The 22,818-nt window shown below is 37.6% G+C and overlaps 2 protein-coding genes across 3 annotated transcripts in view; one reads left to right on the top strand and one right to left on the bottom strand.

Moving 5' to 3' along the window:
• Positions 1-15,994, top strand: part of DNAH7 (dynein axonemal heavy chain 7) — a 124,559-nt gene extending 108,565 nt beyond the window's left edge. The window contains exons 54-65 of the mRNA XM_050900467.1: positions 138-314; positions 1,351-1,512; positions 2,269-2,469; positions 3,330-3,491; positions 4,933-5,118; positions 5,883-6,020; positions 6,723-6,953; positions 7,998-8,150; positions 9,960-10,137; positions 11,574-11,677; positions 12,063-12,289; positions 15,937-15,994. Of these exons, the coding sequence (XP_050756424.1) occupies positions 138-314; positions 1,351-1,512; positions 2,269-2,469; positions 3,330-3,491; positions 4,933-5,118; positions 5,883-6,020; positions 6,723-6,953; positions 7,998-8,150; positions 9,960-10,137; positions 11,574-11,677; positions 12,063-12,269 (1,899 nt within the window). The 3' untranslated portion in view covers positions 12,270-12,289; positions 15,937-15,994. The remainder of the gene's footprint in view (positions 1-137; positions 315-1,350; positions 1,513-2,268; positions 2,470-3,329; positions 3,492-4,932; positions 5,119-5,882; positions 6,021-6,722; positions 6,954-7,997; positions 8,151-9,959; positions 10,138-11,573; positions 11,678-12,062; positions 12,290-15,936) is intronic.
• SLC39A10 (solute carrier family 39 member 10) overlaps positions 12,540-22,818 on the bottom strand; it is a 56,448-nt gene continuing 46,169 nt past the window's right edge. For both annotated transcript variants that reach the window (XM_050900469.1, XM_050900468.1), the window contains exons 9-10: positions 21,141-21,331; positions 12,540-15,704 (exon numbers count right to left, since the gene is read on the bottom strand). In XM_050900469.1, coding sequence (XP_050756426.1) covers positions 15,546-15,704; positions 21,141-21,331 — 350 coding nt within the window. In that variant the 3' untranslated portion in view covers positions 12,540-15,545. The remainder of the gene's footprint in view (positions 15,705-21,140; positions 21,332-22,818) is intronic.

The following is a 22,818-nucleotide window of genomic DNA, read 5'->3' as shown; positions in this document are numbered from 1 at the left end:
CTCTGGGACTGTACTTGTATCTGATTTTATATGCAGGAATACTGTCCTTGAAATTTATATTAAAATGTTTAGAGTAATATGTGTTAATGCTTACACAAAAATAGGACACTTTAATTCTATTTTTCCTTTTTTTTTAGCTAATACCAATGGTGCAGGAATTTATCATTCACAACCTGGGCCGTCCATTTATTGAGTCACCTCCATTTGATTTGTCAAAAGCATTTTCTGATAGTCATTCTTGTGCACCACTGATATTTATACTTTCTCCTGGTGCTGACCCCATGGCAGCCCTTCTTAAGTTTGCTGATGATCAGGTATTTTAATATCTCCAGACTCTTTTAATATAGTTGATGCTTGTGTGCGTGCATGCGTATGTTTGTATGAAGCAAGGAACTTCATTTAAGTAAAAGTTGAAATGCCAAATTAAGCTCAAAAACCTGTTTTTAACTGCCAAAAAAAAAGTTAAAATTGATCTCATGGTTCTCTTTAACACAAAGCACTAATTAATGCAAGTGGATTGTTTTTAGGAATGAATAATTTGTCTATTGCTTATAAGAAATTGTATGTTAAATATTTTTGGCATATTTTATAATGTTGTGATGTCATGATCTATTTAACTAATTAGTTTGTGTGATCTCAAATGGAAAATGGAAAAATGGAACAAAACCAGAATGGTCTAAATGTTCATTGTAAGGAATATTATCTGAAAATGGTATTTTTTTTTCTAATAAGCATTATGTGCAATATATTACTTAATTAAAAAACACTGTAGTAATATAGGACCTTAGGATCTTGGGTGGCATTTACACCTCAGAATTCAAATATGAATTTTTGTTGGCTTTGACTGTCATTATTATGGCATTTAAAACAAAATTCCCAACAGCCTACATCAATTCTTATGTAGAAGAGTACTGTTATAGTACTAGAAAGTTGCTGTTTTCTGGTAAGATGTATTTCTTGCATTTTCTGACTACTGTTCTGTCAGAATTCTGTGCTGTTGAGAATGACAGACATACTTCAAGTCTCCAACCACCAAGCTGCAAATGTATCCTGCATTTTATAGTAGGTGTCTACATCCTTAAAGAGCATACTATTTTCAGGAGTATTTTGAAACTGTCAGAATTTTACAGTTCTGGATGAAACGGATGTGTAGTTGGAGCTTTTCACTGAAAGATAGATAAGAAGTTTTAGTCAACTGGAATAACATAAAAAAAAAGTTTTAAACTGTATTTTAAAATATGCTGTACATTAAATATTTCAAGAATACATATAGATGTGAACTCTTATACCAGAAGGTTTAGTGTATTTATGCAGTATTATTCTTACTTATAATATGCTTTCTATATGCAGGGATACGGTGATACAAAGCTTAGTTCTCTGTCACTTGGTCAAGGCCAAGGCCCGATAGCCATGAAAATGATAGAGAAGGCAGTAAAGGAAGGAACATGGATAGTTCTGCAAAATTGCCATCTAGCAAGTTCATGGATGCCAATACTGGAAAGAGTCTGTGAGGTAAAAATAAGTATTATCTTCTTCTTTTAAATACTTTTGAAGGCATGTCTGATCCATACAGGTGACTGAAAAGCCAGCTTAGCATGCTTCATGATGATTCCCATATATAAGGGTAATCATCACGTATTGATTCTGTCTTTTTCCTTCTGCCTGCTGGAATAGAAAGTACTCACAAACATGGTGGGTCTGGCCCATTCCTTGAATGGTAAATCCCAGCCGCTACAACAGCTTCTTCAGGCCAAGAGCTTTCATCATATGTCTATTGCTGCAGAAAAGCAGTATGCTAAGGAATTTTACTCTTGAACAGCTACAGGTTTCCAAAGAGGTACTAGTGTATATTTATTTCTTTTTTCCTCCCCTTAATAACACATTTCTGATGTGTTATTCATGTTATTACTGTAGCCCTTCCCAGAACAGCTGTATGACAGTAAGTGCAGTAAATGGGCAAAGTATACATTCCATTGCTCTTATGGTACAGAGACGGCACGTGGCTTTGTTCATATATCCCACAAACATGCAGAGAGGACAAATTTTAGTTCAAAATACTGAAGTCTTGAATAAAAATGCACCAGCTGTAGAAGGGAAGTTGTCATTCATAACTGTGACTTCCACTATAATCACATACAAGCATCTAAGAAATTAAACTTTGGACTGGTATATTTTCCCACTTAAAAAATTGCTCTAATTATAACACTTGAGGTGTATATTAATCTATTGTGTGTTCCAATTGCCTGTTTTTATATGTGTTTATTGTAGGAGCTAAACCCTGATACAACACATCCAGATTTCCGAATTTGGCTCACTAGTTACCCATCTGCCACGTTCCCAGTGTCTGTACTTCAGAATGGAGTGAAGATGACTAATGAAGCACCAAAAGGTTTACGGGCCAATATAATTCGTTCGTACCTGATGGATCCAATATCTGATCCTTACTTTTTCAACAGCTGCAGAAAACCTGTTAGTAATGTTGCATTGTGACTTTGTAAATCAGTTAAAGCAAGACCCTGATGACTGTGTATGCATGCTCTGGGGGAAAAAAAACCTCCCAAATTAAATAGTTGTCTTCCACTGCAATGAAACTGGTTTTGATTACTGGCAATAGTGAAGTAAATTTAATTTTTGTTTTATTGCTCATCTCCTACTTCTTCAATTGAGATTTTGTGGTATGGCATTAATAACACAGCTCTCTAGTTTAAAAAAAAAAAAAAAAAGACTGGGAAAAATCTTAACTACTCTTTTCATAATTAGATGTCTGTTTGCAAGCATATTTTACATTATTTTACATTATTTTTCTATAATTAGTGTAGTTCTAAATGAGGTAATATACTTTGCTAAATGGGCTCAATTGAAAAATAAAACAAAACAGAAGTTCCTACCTGAAGTTTTTCTTTAAAGGCCTGAAATCTATCTTGATAATGAGAAAAAAAAAGCAGAAATATTGTGTGAATAATGTTTTATAATACAACGGTGTAAAAAAAATTTCATAGGTACATGGTCTCATACACATAGTTGTATGTGTCATGTGTATTAATTACATATACATGGATATAGAGCTTTAAAAATGAAATTGCTTTGAGGGTTCACACTCCTTTAAGAGAATATTTAGAACTGATGCTTATGCCAATTTGATGACTTCCTGCTGAAGACCTTTGTATGTCAAGAAAAAGCTACCCCTGACTCATAAACAGTATGTTACCAGAGCAGGAGATGCTGGGTTTTGAGTCACTCAAAGACAGCACTGCTGTGCAGGACGTGAGAAAAAATGAAACGGTTTAAACCAGCCATGAATTGTTAATGGTGTTGCATTTGGTTTTAAGGCTGAGTTCAAGACATTGCTGTACGGCCTCTGCTTCTTCCACGCGCTGGTGCAAGAAAGGCGGAATTTTGGGCCATTGGGTTGGAACATTCCATATGAATTCAATGAGACTGACCTGCGCATCAGCGTGCAGCAGCTGCACATCTTCCTCGACCAGTACGAGGTACAGCAACCTCTCGCAGTGGTCACTGGTCCTTGCTGGCACTTTCTAGGACTGTTGGTGCACATACCAATGCAGGCTGAGTGCTGCCATGGCAACAGTTTAGTGGGGGCATTGTATTAGAAACCAAGGTCTACTTGCGATAGTGCTAACCACACTCATTTTAAGTGGTTAGTGTACCATGATCAGTATGTAACTAATGTGGGAAACTTTCAAATTACAATTTAGAACTTCTGCCATGCAAAACAGAGCAGCGTTTGTTCCATATGGTTGCCATCTTATTTGTTGGAATCTTATCCTGTCTCTAGGCAGGAGCTGTGGATTCAGCTCTTGGCAATGTTACTGCAAGCTGTAAAATATCGTACTAAACCACTTAATTGCTAACTGTGATTTACTCAATGATAGGGATAATACTAGACCCTGGACTGTTGCAGATTAATAACAACCTTGATCTGTTTGTGTAAATTTAGCAGATGACGTTTCCTTCCCTGTTTGCAGAGCTAGGCAGTGTTTCATAGAAGCCTCTCTGGAATTTGCTAGCAATACATGACACTTCTTTAAGTTCCAGCTTCCTAAGCAACCCACTATAGCCAGAATCTGTTAAAGTTATGGCTGGGGGCAGGAAAGGGGTGTTATTTTCAAACCACTGTCAGCCTGGAGTGGTTCTGGTTATCAGTGTGGTTAATAAGTAAATTGTGATTCAGCATGAGAAACCAACTTCACGGAGGTGTGTGTTTCTTTTCCTGCAGGAGAGTGAAGGAGGGATCTGAGGGGGATGTCCTCCCATTATATGACCAAAGCTTATGAGCAAATGTAGTGCCTAGCAGGGAGGGAAGCATTTTTTTTCCCTGAAAGATAACTTGTACGTAGTAAACAGATTTCTTGGTGCTTTTTTCAACTGGTTTGCTTTATCCCAGTTCTCAACGTATCACCCACTCTTGCCCTGACTTCCTGTAAACAATTTATCTCTTATCACTCATAATTTGTTCCTTTTATGCACCTAAGAGGAATCCAGCTTCTCCTAACCTCAAGACTTTAAGCATGTTTATTTTTTGGGGGGGGGGGAATTTATGAGCACAGCTATAGCCCTGTGACAGCATACATTTATTTTAGAAGTATGTATAGCCAAACGAGGTAGAGATAATTTTGGAAAAGTTTTCCATAAACTTGTACTCAGGGAGTTCCAGCTGCATTACTATATGGAAATTTTTGGTGCTATTATTCTTCAAAAGAAGCAATGTTGGGTGACTTGATGGATGATTATGAAAGTATTTGAAGATCAGGAGATCAATGGTACAAGCATGAACTAGCAGAAGTAAATAACAGCTTTTAAACTTTCCAGTAAGAATTCTGGATGACTTCCAAATAAATTACAATGATACCACTATGGTTGTCCAGAGAAGCGCTAGGCTGCAGTTCAGATCATTGTCTTGCTTTTTTTCAGGAGGTGCCATATGATGCTCTTCGCTATATGACTGGAGAATGTAATTATGGTGGCAGAGTCACTGATGACTGGGATCGGCGTACACTCCGTAGTGTTCTAAACATGTTCTTCTCCTCGGAAATCATTACAAATGTAGATTATAAATTTGATCCAAGTGGCCTTTATTTTGCTCCTCCTGAAGGAGATGTAAGTATTCCAGAACAACAGAACTACCAACAGCTTATTTTTTTTAAAAAATAGATCTAGCTTTACTGACATTGATATGTGCCTCAGTGCTTACTGTTGTCACTGCTCACTTTTGTGGCTTAATCTCGCATTCTATTAGGACTTGTTGCAGTGACTTCTAAGAAACGGAAATGATGTAAAAAACCCACCCCAACTACTACCTTGTACCTACTTTAATGTAGGTACCTTTAGTACCTACTAAATTGACTTTGCTCTGTGTGAGTCAGCACACTTAGGGGACAATAAGGGAGAAATAGCCTGCTGAAGTTAAACGCATTATAAAATAGGCATAAGAAAATTAGTTGATCATATCTGCTGGAGGTAGAAAGGACATAGTAATCAGCCTAATTTATCACACAGGAGAGTTACATTACACATCAGCAAAATGCCTTCAGACACTTGGCAAATGGTGGGCCCAGAAAGGGGCTGCAGCCCCTTGCACTAGGTATCTTATTTTGTAAGAGAATTTCCAACAGCTGTCAGAAATCTTGTCAGAAATTATTTAAGCAAAGCCAATCCTGATTTCAGGGTAAGAGGATAGACCAAAGGAATTTGTGAGGCACAGTCAGCCTCTGTATTGATATCTTAGTTTACACACTGTATTCATTACACTAGGAAAGTTTGTAGTCGTTCTGAGACACAGCTTGCAGCCTGTCATGGGCTGTTTGGCTGTTTCTGCATCTCCTTTTAAGTCTAGAAGTGGGGTTTTTTTTTCCTTTTTTCAGTACCAAAGCTATATTGAATATACAAAGACACTTCCACTGAATACCTCCCCAGAGATATTTGGAATGAACGCAAACGCGGATATTACCAAGGATCAGTCAGAAACGCAACTGTTATTTGACAACATTCTTCTTACACAGGTATGTAAAGAGTAAAAGTCACACATGATCTTACCATAACTTTCTACTCTATCTCCACATCAGTATGTTCAGATTTTTTTTCAGTTTTTACTGTACCTTATTGTGTTGTATCTCCATTCTGGTGAAATTACTGTTCTACTTAAGAACCTTTTAAGGCTTTTTTGGTTTTGTATTTTTCCTGTCTGTCTTCCTAATGAAACGTAGCTTCTGTGATCATACAGTCAGTTTGCGTATCTTCTACTCTCCCCGGCTTTTAGCAATTTTCAACTTCTTGGCCAGTTTCAGTCCAGTCTGTAGGGATACTACAGTTCCTGTAAGCTTCATGAGGAAAATGAAGAGCTGAATATAGAGAGCAAGAGGGACATGGAGGGACACCTGGCCAGCCAGTGGTGCCGACGGGTACATCCGAGATGGGGGGAGAAAGATTGGTTTACCGTGGAAGCAGGATTTCAGCAAAAAAAATGAGAAGGACACAAACCTGTAGGAAACCAGATTTTGTTAGTTCTAAGTAATAACTTATTGCAATAATATAGGAAATTCTGAAACAAATTAATTTCAATCACAGGGGAAGAGTGTTGGAACTGTAATGATCTTTTAAACAATGCCTTTATAACAGCTCTATTTTCCTGCATTTTAACTACTCACTCTCCTAAGTCCTCTTTCTTTTTCTCAAAATAAATCCAAATTTTTGTCTCTCTCTAGTCTCGAGCATCTGGTGGTGGTGAAAAATCCACCAATGAAGTTGTTCAGGAAGTCACAGGTGACATCCTGAGCAAACTTCCTCCAAATTTTGACATTGAAGCAGCAATGAGAAGATATCCAACCACTTATAATCAAAGCATGAATACTGTGCTTGTCCAAGAGATGGGACGCTTTAACAAGTTATTGCAGACAATACGGGACTCCTGCATTAACATCCAGAAAGCAATAAAGGTGAGCAGAAGATAACCTTTAAAGGTATATACCTAGAACCTAGACTCAATCTCTGAGCTATCAATGCAAGTACCTTAGAGAACTGACCCTGAAGTCTGATTCAGGTCAGTCAGCCAAATACTTTAAAGAATCCGGATTTCAAACTGATTTATTGATCTGTATCTTAAAACTGTTAGGAGTACAATGGAATAGAAAAGTACTATTGTGCCTACTGCAGAGAAACCAAACCAGAAAGTTTTTAACTACAGATTTGCTAGCAAATAACACAAGCAGTAACTAGGTTCACATCTGTTTTTCTGCCTCACTGGCATGAAAGACTGAAGCACCTCACAGAATTTCTTACAGATGAAAGCAGATCTCCTCAACACTTCAAATAGCAAATTACTGCCAGTGACGATTCCAGTTAAGATATCAGTCTAAAGTCAATGTTTGTTCTCAGTAGGAATCAAAAGCTACAGCTGTGCAAAACACAGAAAAAAGCAGGAAAAAGTCAGTTTGGGTCATTTTTATTTATCCTATTATAGCTTAAGGCTGATGAGGCATTTAAAAAAAACTGAAACAAAACCCAAAAATCCCCACAAACACCACTCGTCCCCCCGTTAAAGCCAAACTACAAGCTGAGAAGTCTGCCACTTTAGACTAAGGCACTTGTAGCAATGTCACAGAGTTTTGAGGAAACTTTAAGTAATAATAAAAAAGAGCATTTACAGTTAGTAAAACTCAGAAGTGCTCTGGGAAGACCATGTTTCTGAGGAAGGATGGCAAGGGAGAATTTTCCAGTGTGGGCAGTTTTCTCCAAAAGAGGCTATGGACCTTTTCCCTGACCAATCTAGTGACTAACTACCGGATCAGACAGAAGACCGCAGTAACTTTTTATGAAAGCCATTATTATGTCCATTTTTCTTGCTTTCAGTGTTGCTCCTGTCTGACGTAGCTAGAAGTTCGTAACATCTGTTGGACAGAGCACTATGTTGATTTTTAATCGTTAAAGCAAGCCTGTTAGGCAAAGTATTTTGACATCTTTCTTTCCAAAATTTCTTTTAGGGGCTAGTAGTGATGTCTGCTGAACTGGAGGAAGTGGTAAACAGCATTCTGAAAAGCAAAATCCCAGGACTATGGATGCGTAAGTCTTACCCAAGCCTCAAGCCTCTGGGCAGCTATGTGACGGACTTCCTTAACAGACTGAAGTTCTTACAGGTGAGCACACTCCATTTACGCGGATTTGTTCAATGCTGCTTATTATTTTTGTCTATTGATGTCAGGTGACATCTCCACAAGTGAACACACACACACACACACGTATTACTTCCACTGAATAACTGACAGGTAAAGTTCAGTTCATTTGTGCACCTGTTTCATATAGCCGTTTGCTCATCACAGCATCTAATGAAGCACTACATTTTGCCACATACCCTACACCTCACAAAGAGAGCTGCAGTACGTCAGTAATACTGTATCACGGAATTGGCCTTCTGAAGTGAATTTACTAAGGGCCTCTTAAACTGCATATAGATCTGGTGGTGGTAATGAAGTTAATTAAAACAGAACTTAGGAAAATACTGTTGAGTTTCTTTTCCAGTGAGCAAAATTAAATTAGTAAAACATTTTAACACAAAATCTTATGTTAAAGTCAATGAGTAATAGCTAGAGTCTCGGCACCATTCTGTGGCTCAGTAATCTCAATCAACTGAAGAAAACCAATCTCATAGCAGGTTGCCTACTCCATACCTGTTGTAAGAACAGGTCCCAAGATAGACAAAAGATCTAGGAACAAAAATCATATTTAAAAAAAAAATAAAATCAAAAAAAGCATCCAGTTTCAGGTCTGGAAGGATATTCACAAAACCTGCATTTCCAGAGAACCTCTATTTTATGTTTTTGGACACACATCACCCAGTCAACACACCTCAGTAACTTCCACTTTCATCTGTAGCAAGCCTGACAGCAGTATGTGTAAAGAACAAAAGTGCCATTTCTTGAACAGAATCCAGGACAGAAATTAAACTTATACAAATGGAAAACTGCCAGTAGCTATGAGGATGATTTTTTATTTCTTGGGAGGAAAACTACTTACTAGTAGAGACAACTAGTTTAGTTGTCTTCATTGTAATTCTCTGCAGCAGGTAATTGTAGCAGAATTTTTCAGGCATTATTCAAAACTGATGTTTGCAACAATCAGAAAAAGGTCTTCTTGCATGCAGTAAACATTCACCACTGCAACAGACCTCACATATATTACAACCAAATCCAATGAATTTTGGCATTTTTAAAAATAATTTTTATCCAGAGGCCTCCACAGTGTAAGCTATTTAAAAAAAAAACCCCAAAACAACAAACCACCAACCCCAAACCTCAACCAAACAAAAAACCCCAAACAAAAAAACCCCTCCCTACCCCCCATCCCTCCCAATCAACAGAAGTTTAATTAGGCCATATATCCTCCTCATGAGGAAATCATCCCTCCTCATCTTCAACTTGCTGTACACACTTGAAACATGGGACTTTGGCCCTGGAAGGGAGATATGACCCTTTCAAAGAGAAAACAGCCTGCAAAAAGTCTGTCATTTGCACAGAGAAACAAAGGTGAATGCTGAACAGCCTTCAGTAACGAGGGAGGAGAACTGAACACTCATTTGATGAACTTACAAGGATGATGCATGTTTAACAGACTTACTCAGACTAAGTCATTCACATAAGCTAAGTATTTCCAGGCAACAGTGTTGTTTTTTTTTTTTTGTGTGTGTTTCTTTGTTTGAGGGTGTTTTTTTGTTTGGTTGGTTTTTTTTTTAAAACAGAAGCTAGTGGCATTTTTAAAAGACATGGCAGCCATCCAAAGTTCTACTGCTTTCAGAAACGAAAAAGACAATCCTCGATTCACAAATGGAGAAATTACTTCTGCTGTTATTCTAGAAGATATCTGCTTTCCTAAATACAAAAAAAAAAAAGAAAAAAAGAAAAAAGAAAGGCAGTTTTTTTTCTTTTCTCCTCTCTCTTTTGCTGCTGCAGCTGTGGTATGAAAATGGAACTCCACCGGTCTTCTGGATTTCAGGATTCTTCTTCACTCAAGCGTTCTTAACAGGTGCCCAGCAGAACTATGCCAGAAAATACACCATTCCAATAGACCTACTAGAATTTGACTATGAAGTGCTGGAAGATAAGGAATATGAAATTGCTCCTGAAGATGGTAAGTAAATGACACAATTATCTGCCTTTGCTGATGTATTCAGAAGATGATAACATTAATTTGCAGACTCAGAGCTATGCAATTAAGTTAATGAATTGAGCTGGAGAACATACACAACTGCACTGCTCCCCATGAGATGCACAAGCAGTGAAAAGGCAAAATACTCTTTCAGTCCTCAAGAACTTCTGAGATTAGCTCACCTCCTGGATTAGCATGCAGATATATAAAATAACACCAACAGAGGACACCCCTTACCCCAAACTTCCCACAACAGATCAAACTTTCAAGTGATATCTAGCTTGCCTTTTTTTCCCCCTGTATTTCACTCCGTTAGCGTATATGTCTGAAGATGTATATTTTCCTAAGCCAAGGAAAACCAAACATTTAGTAGAGAAGCTGGGTATGCTACTTTATCCCTAGAAAAATATCTTATGGATATGATCACAATGTGCAATAGGGGACTGCCCTAAGGGGGGAAAGGCCCTGTTTTTTATTAAACCACTTTAATATAGATTACTTACTTACCTTAGGTTCCAGTTGCAGATACATTTGTTAGCTTGCCCTTCCTCAGAAAAAAAGGACAGATTAAACTGAACTGTTCTTAATACTCTCTTTAATACTTTTCTGAGGATCAGTTTGACTGGAAGTTGTGTAAAAAGAAGGGCTTGGCCTGTTGCCTGGGAGAGCCACATCCAGTCTGTTTCAAGTCATTTTCTGTTGGGGCATGTTTACGTTTTGTTTTAGAAGTTACAGTTTTCAGTCTACAGAGCAAGAAGATGCAAGTTTGATGAAAAACAGATGTTGCTGTAACTTATTTTTTTTCTTCTGGAGAGCTCATGAAATGACAGCTGTCATTCTGTCATGTCATTATGATGTCAAAATAAAGATATTTACGTTTTTTAAACATTTAAGACTTTTTTTTTTCTTTACTCCTTTAATGAACTGCTTTAGAAAGGTATAAGCAAGTGGCAATTTGAAACACAAGCAGTGAAACAATGTGAAGACTAACTAGTGAAAGACTGTTTATATGATCAAATCTCCAAGTTTGGAAACATTAAAGCTGACAATATGTAGTACATACAGAAAACTTTATAATAATGACAACTGTAAAAACAGTGTTCTGTACTGTGGAATAATTTTTAAGCTCTGTCACTCAACATTCAGAAAAGGCTGGATACACTATGATATCGCTAGACATTGAAACTTTATAAAACTTTATGGAATTGTAATCATAATAAATTGTAATAAAGTATAAGATTGTGTTATACTCAAAGTTATTTGATCATCACTTGGAACACACAAAATGGACAAAAAGTCCCACACAATTAACTGACAGTTAGCAAGGTGCGTTGCACTAGCTGCTAACTGCTAGCTGCTCTCAGCTAGAAGACGTTTTCCATTTTTGCATAATATGGTGTCTTTTCCAACTGATGCAGGGGTCTACATTCAGGGATTGTTCTTGGATGGAGCACGCTGGAACAGGCAAACTAAGAAGCTAGGAGAATCTCATCCAAAAATCCTCTATGATAGAGTACCTGTGGTCAGTATCTTTCGTTTGGTGACATTTCATAGTATTATATACCAACAAATACTGTAGAATTAATACTTTTAAGTTCTAGTGTTGAAGGAAGTAACAGGTTAATTCCTAAAAAAGAAAATAATTTAATTGAAGTGTAAGTGTCTGAGAGGAGCTGAGAATCCTCTGCTAATAATGACAGTGACAGCAAGTTTGGTGTTGCATATTTTGGGAGAGGAAGCAATCTGCTAAGAAAAAGGAAACAAGAGACAGGTTTTCAGGGCTATCTGTTAAAAAGCAAACAAACCAAAAAAACAATAATGTCAAAATACTTTGGCCAAGCCAGGACTGTTTCCCCCCCTTTTTTTTTCCACTGAGATGAAAAGGATTATTTTTTTCTTTACTGTAGATATGGCTAAAGCCGTGTAAGAGAGCAGACATTCCACAGCGACCAAGTTACCTGGCCCCAGTGTACAAGACCAGCGAGAGAAGAGGGATCCTGTCAACTACAGGCCATTCCACCAACTTTGTCATCGCAATGACTCTCCCTTCAGACAAACCGCAAGAACACTGGATCAGACGGGGTGTGGCGTTATTATGTCAGCTTAACTCATAAACCTATCACAATTTAGGGAGGTAGGTGCATTTTCCAGCTCACTTATAAGGGATGCATGTCAGTCCTGAAATGCCACGTAAAAAGAGAAATCAAAATGAGTTTGTTTACGATGTTGCATTTGTGCCTTTCATGAGATTTGAAACAAAATACTAAAATACAAAGGTGCACAATAAAACCTTATAAAAGCCAACAAAAATATCTGCTCCTTGAATAATTTTATTTTCTGAAGGCTCCTTATTTATAAGGAACATACATAAAATGAACACAACACTGTTGACAATGAACAAAACAGCATTTGATCATTTCCAGCTTTATAAAATTTTAAAAAATGATTGAGTTATAACAAAAAGACTGATAGCTCAGCAAGTTATTTTATAGGACCATAATCACATTTTAAACCATAGACTCAGTTGTTAATGGGGAGGGGAAAGAAAAAAAATTAAAAAAAAAAAATCACACTGCATCTAGCAACTACAATATCTTCTAAGCATAATCACAGCGGATTGAGTGCAATGTGATCTACATCAAAATTCATATGGGATGTCACACAGTGACAGCATTGTAATATACAAGTAACATTTACGCCCTCCAACAAATACAAGTTAAATGAGACTCTGGATTCAAGCAGAATGGAATGTTGAAGCCAAGTAGAAATGTAGTGGAATTCAGATTGTCTGTAACACGACTCAAAAGCGTACATTAGAATCATTCGGAATTCAATACTGGTGGAAACATATAGAAGAAGTCACAGCTGTCACGCTGCTCTTCATAACTAACTTGTAATAAATACTAGAAAATAAAAGGAAACAACCCATATTTAATGAAAAATACAGTACCTACCTTCAAGGACCATGTTTTTCCCTTGTCTGAAGGTGGTCTTGGAAGGAAGTTAACTGTTTTCCTATAGAGGCAGTGTATTAAGCTATAACCATATTCCAACTAATACAAAAGTAAATATACTACCTGAAATATAGAAATCTTCATTTGAAAAGAATTAAAAGAAACTTCAAAAAATGATTTGACAAAATATCAGTTCAACTGCATAATGACCCCCTTATACTTGACAGAATTAACAGAAAAGGAAAATTAAGGGTCAGTTTAATACATAAGAAACATAGGTTGTTTAAACTTAGATCCTCAGAAGGTATCATCCAGTGAGTTAAGTCTCTTTGAAAATGGTACTCAGTGACCTAACATGGGCACTATGAAAAAATGTCACCCAGGATCTTTACACTGCAGAAATTCAGTAATCTGAAGCTAACAACAGTGTGTTTGCTAATTAGGGTCCAACAGTAAACGTGTTTAAAGAAGAAAAAACAAACCAAAACAAACAAACTGAGTTCTGGGCATCAAATGGCTGCATGCCTGAACTCTGGGCTTTCGGCTTCTTCACTGAAGAAACTGCGCCCTTCTTTGAAATGGACCCTTAATACTGTTTCTTGATACTGCATTAGGAAGCAATACTGGCAAGAACCAACCGATATCTTTAAAATACATGAGCTGCTCTCAGTAAAAACTATATTGACCAATGAAGCTTCAAAAAGTAAAGGGCCACAGGAAACACACATTAACTTGAAATGGAATGAAGATACCGACTGGCTCTCATTAAAGGCGTTAGGATCAGTGTTTTTAGCAGCTACACTGGCACCAAGCAGACTGAAACAAAACTTACGGCACATACTCAAAATACAGCTTTTACCTGGCATACACATAAAAGAAGACAAACTGTATGTTTTAAAAAAGGCTACTGCCATGCTTAGGACTGGTACTACAGAATCAACTTGCACTCCTCACAGACTCACAGTTTTTTTAAGGAGATGGGTACAAGAAGAACTAACTCATGTCTGCAATAAAAGCATATCAGCACAATCCAATCTAGGACAGCTGATCTCAGCAAGTTAAGGCCCAAATTTTCAGTCTATACTTCCAAATTACACATACCATGGATCTATCACATCTGCTTTTTAATAATCTGATTTAAATACCAAAATTGTAAAAAAATACCATAGAAATGAACTCCGTTATGCTGGAAGTAGAAATCTTCTTACATACTGTCAGAAACGGCTGGTGCTACAATGTCCAATATCAAGGCATTGCAGAAACAGATTTTGATCTGATATTACAGTATTGTGAATAACCTACCAGCACTACACACACAGAGAGCATAATTTAGCCTTTGTGCCCAGGTTCAGTAACTAGCATCTTGCACTTTGGATTGTTTTAACATGAAGAGGAGAAAACAGTCCAAAATAATTGTTAAAAAAATGGACAAATTCCCATACGGATTCTCTGTTAAAAGAGTTTGCACAAATTCACAGCCACAATTCTTCAGTAGTTTATGCTGCAAGTGGCATACAATACGTGTTTAGCATCTGTAAAAAAGAACCAGAAATAGCTCAATAACTCCAACATCAGGGATTTCCCCAAGCTAACACTAACTCTACTGCATTTTGCATTTTCCTACTAATATCAAGGAACAAACATCAAATAAATCTTAGTCAGGAAAAACATCGTCAAACCGATCCTCGACAAAACATAGCACTTTGCAGTGTATATTGCAACAGCCTGCCTTCTTACACATGAAGTTTATAATGATGGAGTGCAGCTTAATGCATACTCTAAGAATTTAAACAGTGTTTAGGTTTTGGGTTTCTTTTTTAAAATTGAAACCAGCACAGTGGTTTCCAGTCATGTGCTGTTGTAAGATTTAATACTTCAAGTCACCGCTATGCAGAAGAATCAGCACAGAATGAATATACACACACACGCACATATACATATATGTGCATGCGTATCTGTATGTCTCTCTCTCTCCACATATGTAGAGATATATATGTGCTACTTAAGACTTATGTGGCACTAAAAGCTTACTCAGGTTCCTTGCAGAGGGATGAATTTCAGCTGTAATGTTTTCTGGGTTCTGTTCAAATGTACTAATGAAATGGTATTTTCCCGAATGAGCAGATCATTCACTGTACTACTTCTTTCTTAAGCAAGCAGTGCTTCCTACATAGTACACTGAACTTGGCATTTATTTCTCATATGTAGTATTTCGTAATTGTCGATCACTTGAGTTTAGAAGATGCATTGGGTAATCTCATCTGATTTGAATTAGAAAAAAAGCAGAAGTTAATCTACACAGAAACGAATATACTGTACTTGTGTAAGTAGTGCAAGCCACTGCTTTTCCTCTGAGCAATGTGCATACAGTGAAACAGTGCAGACTCAAAGCCATACAGTAACATTATTGTAACCACAGTGATTACCAGAATTAGGTCAAAACTGGATGTCAAGCACAATTTTATCTTCATAGAGGGCAATCACCAGCATGATGGCAAATCCAAGAAGCAGGCCTAGATTCTGAAGAATGAACTGCCCCACCGGACAATAACCGTGCTCTTCATTATCTCCATCTCCATGAAGCATTTCTGGAAGCTAAAAGGAAAAACAATTTAGAAAGTTATTTCACCTCTATTCCATTTATACATGGACAAGTTTACAAGATGATATTGTCAAGAATAAACACTCCAGGATTCAGTTATAAAAACAATACACTAAGACACAGCTTAAACTCTACCTAACCACTACATTTGATAAAAATATGATCACATAATGTATTTACAAAACAAACTAAAAATGCCTTTCCTCTCGACTTTTTTTTCCTTAGGCTTTTACTGGATCACACATCTACTTGAACTTTAAGTTCCTCGAGATAAGGACCAGCCCAGCATTCTTTGAGTTCTGCTCTTTTGAGTTCTTTTACTCAATTAAAATTGTCATGCTCAAATAAACATAATAAAAAGCTTTGACTACTTCTACAGTAATTACATTGCTATAAACATACCCTTTATAATGACTTTGCTGATTAACTTAGCCATTCATTTGTCATGTTACATGTTTACACATTCACATACATGTCCCTTTTAAATATGGGAATAACAGCTACAAGTAATTCAAGAGAAATTCTATGTGAAGCTATAAAAAATTCTGAAAGCTCTGGATATTCCTTATATTCCTCATCTATGAAGAAAAGTCAAATAGTACTGACAAAAGCAACAAATAAATAATAGTGGACTTGCAAGATGTAAAAATAAATCTTATGACGTGTCTTACAAAGCCACCCATACAGAAGAGAAATAACTTAAAATGTTTTACAAAGAAACTCAAGAAAGCATGAGGTAAACGAAGGAATTCCTTCAAGACACACCAGGTACAGAAAAACATAATACAGAACAAAATGGAAACTTCAGGTAGGACACAGTACAAGTCTCTATTTATTGCTCTTCGCTAGATAGGCTAGAATACTTTTGGTTATTAAGCATTATTTAGTACCTGAATACTGCACAACAGACAATGACAAATTATCAGAGCATCAAATCTGCTAAAAACCCAAATATATTACCCATCTGGTCTTGTATTACTGTATTTCAAAAAGATACATAAAGCTGACAATTAATTTGACCCACTGAGTATTTAAATACAAAAAATATACCGGTCTGAAAAATGTTTATCACCTATGTAATAGACCAGGCAGCTTAACAGCAAGCACTACACCAAATTACAAAGTACTGTTAAGTCATTGAGAATAAATGAAGTAATCACAGACTTTACACTACTGAAGATTGCTATATAGTTCTCACGTTGGCAGGCAAGATTTGTTGCAGAATTATTTTCTTTTTAATAAATCAGAGTTGCATTCATCATGTAATACAAAACCTAATCAGAGAATTGTGCTAGAATTGCTGCTGCCAATTCTCACCTTCCTGTTTTTTGAATGGAAGATCTACACGTAGTTCAAGTTTTGTAATCAACTTCTACAGCGACACAATATTGCTGTTCCAAATCTAAAGATGCTCTTAAGAATAATCAAAGAATATTCTGGCATCTGTTTCAAAACCTAGGAAGAGCACAGTGCTCTGTCTCCATAACTTTCAAGGTTTCTGGTCATGGACCTGAAAAGGCAGAGTATGATGAGTAGAAGTGGAAGTCTTAGCTACGGATAGTGACAGATGTCATATATTCCCAAAACTGTGGAACTGAACAGCAAGTAAAAGACCACTTTAAGATAGGGAAAAAAAAGGTTATTTAACAGTAACCAGTACTATGGGCACGCTCCCCATCACTGTCTTCAAAATATTTATTTTTACTGTCGCCATATCTGAAGAGGCGTGCTCATGCTCCTCTTTCTTGTACTCAGAGCCTGAGTAGGCAGGCAGAGCAGGCCAGTGCCACTTTGCTCTCCCTCAGCTGCAGAATCCCATTGTAGAAAGGGTCCTGGAAAGACTCTGAGAGGGAAGGAGGAAGGTGGAAGGAGGCTGTGCGCTGCAAGAACTTGTTACTGGCAAAAACCCCTCCTTCCATCTTTGAGATATAGTCCACACATACATTAGCGCTGTAGGAACCTCCTGCATATTCACATTTACCTGGAGGCAAATATCCTTGAAGTACCTCATTTGAATAGGTACTGCCCAACTGCTCTACACAGTATGGCTTCAACTGATGTCTCTGCAATGCTGCAGTAGCTAAAGGAGGTACAAACAGAACTTCAGATAGCAGCTTGACGGGCGTGAAGAAGAAATTTTCAGAGAAGCCACAGATGTTTTTTTGAGATCTGGTGGAACGTGCTCTGGATGAAAAAAAGGCTTCACCTTAGCATTACTATAATGGGCTTTAACACTGCTGGTTATCTACTTTGACAGCATGTCTAAAGATTACTAAACTTTTTGCTTTATTAGCTATTGATGTGACCAATTTCAGGGACCATATAAAGAGTGTGGTCCTGTCAATAGAAAAAAAAAATAACACCCTCTTGAAGTTGAAAGCTTACAGTTTCAGCCCTAGAGATATAAGGAATGAAAAATACAACAGATGATAAATTTATTTTCCCGTAAGATGAAATGAGTCAAGTTGGACTGGGAAGCAATATAGGAAAATTCAATGTTGGACTGGGAAGCAATATAGGAAAATTCAATGTACCCATTCAAACCAAAACAGTAGTGTCAGGAAGGAGGCTATTATGATTATTCTTCTGATAGTTATCACCAAATGAAATGTCACGAGAGATCACAGAAAATGTGAAGGATTTAGAAAGGCCTGAGCTTAGGTTCTACTGGAGAAGAGTTTCTCTACCATTAGAAAACATGGAATTAGACAAACTTCAGGACAATCAGATGGAAAAATACCAAAAGGTGCACTCTCAATGGGCTGGTGTAAGGAATGGATAGAAAACTGCACCTGTGTGAACCTCTGTCAAGCTAGGGAGGGATCAAAATCTGTTCCTATTAAGTGTCAGATAACAAGGTCTTTGAAAGAGAGGCAGATTATGGAAACATCAAGACAAAAATCTGGTGCAGTGTCAAGTGTGTCTTGCAGAACCTTTCCTGCTCTTCTTTAGTCAGACCATTGGGCTTTGACTATTTGGTTGCTACTATGACGACTGAGGAAAAGGACAAGGAATAAAAGAATGAAAATACTGCTTTCCTTTATACCTGATGTCTTCAGTCAAAATAAGTACAGGAAATAAGTATCAGCCACAGGACTTCTTACAAGCAAGTGATAATTCAGTAATTACAGGCTACTGTAGGACATCTAAAGTTGCATGAAGGATCACTCTCACCTACACAGACACTCTATTTAGCAAGCCCTGAAAAGGACTTAATTACCTTATAATAGATTAGAGCGACTTCATCACTAGAGTATATTTACAAATCAGAGTCTCCATAACAAAGTGAAATATCCCATGGCGCGACGGCCAACACTTGGCTTCCATGAGTCCTAGTCATAAAGGACCTAATGGCAAGCAGGACTGAATGAGATGAAGGTCACAGGAGCAGCCTCCACCACTGTGTCCTGCCTTGACCTGTGCTCAAGCCTGCATGTGATGACTACTAATGGGACTAACATGGGATCTTCAGAACCAAAGCTGAGTTTAAGAGAAAGTTCTCAGATGTGGAGGATGCCACCTAGAAGCAAGCTGGAAGCCCCACCGACACAAAGTTTCTTAAGCACCAACGTGGCAGCAGTGCTGAACACAGAACTAACTGCAGAGGTAAATCTGCTAGAGGGCAGAACGGCCAAGACAGCTTCTGCCGATACCAGGAAATTCAGCAGAAACTGAACCCTCGCTTTCAGCGGTCTTCACTAATGCTTCAATGATACCACTGAGGCTGAGAAACCAGACTGAGCAGCCACGGCTAGGAACTGGCAATGAGAGGGATCTTCATAATGTCAGCTGCTTTAGTTAGCACCAGGGAAATAATACAATCAGCCCACACCAGAGCAGACATCTGACCGCCTCACAGTGATCTGACAAAGATGTGATGCTGTTTCAGTGAGAATTGCTGAAACCCTAAGTCTGTGCCTGTGGATTAAAGCAACTGACAGACGCCTGCCTGCTTTGACAAGTCAGCCAGTGAGAGTCAAACATCACACGTTTCACTCCTGCACCAGTTAACTTTTGAGGAAGCTGCTAAAAAAATGTGGTTTGAAAACAGGATAGTCAGCACAAATGTATGCAGGAGAGCACAACTAGCAGTGTAGGCTAACAGAGCTACCAGATATGGCAACAAAATCTCTGAAGAAATCTGGAAAGTTGAAGAAAATGCATGGTTTAAAATACTTCAGAACAGTAAAATATTCCATTTTACCCACAACTGAAAACTGAAACAGGCTGGTCCTCAATCCAGTAAACCCAGCCCTCTATGGAGATGCCACAAGGTTAAACAAAATCTCTACTGGAACATCACTCAAAGCCAGAACTCCAGTTACATTTAAGTATTTTTCTATAAGCAGTACGTAGCCACACCAGGTGATCGAAGTAGTAATCTACTGATAATAGGTAGATGGCTACTTAGTCTATTTGAGGAGAAAAGTAACAGCTGTGAGGAAGCTTGCCTCTGCTTTAGATGTCTGTACTAGGAAAGAGTAGTTTGTGCATGAAGCAATGGAAATCCAGGGAGCCACTCCACAAAAAGCTGTCTGAACCCTTATGAATTAAAGCTTTAACTAGTTTGGAGTTTCTAGTCTAATTTGTTAATAATTTAATACAATACGAGATCTGTCCTTAAAATCCAGGGAAGCGATGCATCTTTTTCTCTGTATATTAAAGCAGAAAGAGTGTTACAAAATACCCCCAAAATGAAAACTGATCTCATCATCATTGGGCTTGGGAAAGACAAGAAGTGAGAAAATCGGCTTATTTAAATGCAGCTCTGAAGCTGCTTAGGAGAGAAATCAGGACTGAATATGGACTGATACCATGTGCACAAGTGCATTACTGCCTGAAGGATCTGGATCTATAGTGTACACACACTAAATATAATGTACCTATATGTTCTTGAAGCAGCAGCATTTTTCCATCAGATAATTTTTTAAAAAGCTAATCACCACAAGAGCTATATGTTACCAGCTGCTCATGCTAAAGGTTTGAACTAAGCTTTCCAGAACCAAATATATGAAGATTAAATTTTAGTGAAGAACAATTCTAAATACTGGATTGAACTCAAGTGTCTAATGCCCCATCCACAAAACCAGAGAATCATCCTATTTTTATTAGTGGGAAGTTATTATTTTTATTAGTTTACTAGTGGGAAGTGTAAGTGTCTTTCCCAGCCCCCCCGTAGGTTTTCTATTTTAACAGGAGTCACTGGCAGACTTTGGTAGCAGAAACCCAAACAGGCAAGCAACTATAAAGCTTCACTACATCTCTCAAAGTATCTGCAACATTTAAAAAAGTCATAGAACAGAAACAGCCATGTACTGCCTACAGATATTTTATGTGTATAACAAAAAAAGTTCTGTCGTAGGTGCCATTTCAAGTCCTAGGTTTTAGGCATGGAATGCAAAAATGACACAGAATCACAGCAATCTTACCATGTCAACCAGTGCCACATAGAGGAACATGCCTGCAGTGATTGCAAAGATCCACAAGGTGATGTTATTAGCATACTGTCCCACCGCTGTGCCTATCAGCATCCCTATGTAAGCCATCATGGCAGACAGGAGGTTGTACACAATAGCTTGCTTTACTGTCATACCTGCTTTAAGAAGCACAGCAAAGTCACCTAAAATGGAGACAGAACACAGGGGTTTAGTATCAATGCTTCTTGGGAGAGTAAGTAAATTAGCCTACATTTACTATCTCACCAATCCAAGGCATTGCCAAAGTAAAAATGCTGCTACAGAGGCTCAAAGGAAGACTGGGGAACAGGATATGACAACTCTTATAAGAACTTTCTTCATGTGCAGCAATCCCTTGATTAAAATATGATTTAAAGGTGCCTATTCATCATGCTGATTGTCAGAAAGATCATAGTGATTAATGGTTAAAGGTAAATGGAAGAGTCTACATCTGGTCCTCCCACAGAGAACACATCTGTGCATACAGACTTGTCTTTACTTCACAGAAGTTCTTCATAGCACGTGAAAACAGAGGCTTAGTTTTGATCAATACGTGTGAAAACTCCTCTTAGCTATATACACCTCATTCTGAAAATTCAAAAGGAGGATAACGAGACATTAGTCCCCACAGAAGGTGACAATGAATTTGAGAAATATAGCACTAGGAAGAGTTACATTCAGAAAGAATGACTTCACATCCATGATGGATTAGTTGTCTGGTTTGAGACATGCCAGGTTAACCTGTTTTATTTTGAATTCAGGACAGCTCTGCTAAAATTGCTGATAGAGGCAGACATTCTATAAAGTTCTAAATTTTCATCTTGTCATCAGCTCTGATAGTTTTACTCTCTTCAAACTGAACTCTTGTGAATATGAGGAGTGGAAGATGATATGCAGTCATGAGGGTAATTAATATAAAATTCTCATGTCAGATATGCTCAAAATTAATTGCTCAATCTAGAATCAAAACCTAGAATCAAAATAAAAAATACGTACAGTGAACTACTCACTTCTTATACAAAGTTACTTTAATCATGTTAACCTAGCAAGTTATAAGCACACCAATATCTATTGCAATCCTTTATATGCTGCAGCTTCACTTAACTAACAATTGTATAGCACCATTGTCAAACCATGAACATCTGCTCTATTATTTCCCATCTATGCCCATTACTTACCTTATACTTAGTATCTGCCTGTATAAAATGCTTTCACTCATCACCTCTAAGAGTTTTTGAAGTACTTGTTTTACCTTACTTTTGATCATTCAGAGCTAGCAGCTCATCAAGTAAGCAAGCTGTGAGTACGTACACATTTTAATCTAGCACAATTTCACATTACTGGCAAAAAAGACGACTCCTCCTCTCTCTAGCTGCTCTTTTGTAAGTCTCAGGGTGCACTCAAATTTCATGCAATGTGCCTTACGGCTCACAGGAGAACAACAGGTTTCACCATGGTTAGCTAACGCCAAGAAGAAATGCTTCAATTGGGGGGGAAGAATCAATGGCACTGGCAACAATGCCTACAGACTCTACCCTAAATAGTCATCCACACCTACTGGACTCAGCAACAATTGGCACAAAGCATCTTCTGAAGATGTCCACAAAGAATTTTACTTACGTAAACTTGTGTTTGCTTATGTAACTTAACT

Source organism: Gymnogyps californianus, chromosome 7 (genome assembly GCF_018139145.2).
Source record: "Gymnogyps californianus isolate 813 chromosome 7, ASM1813914v2, whole genome shotgun sequence".
Lineage (NCBI taxonomy): Eukaryota > Metazoa > Chordata > Aves > Accipitriformes > Cathartidae > Gymnogyps > Gymnogyps californianus.
This window is presented reverse-complemented; position numbering and strand designations above follow the sequence as displayed.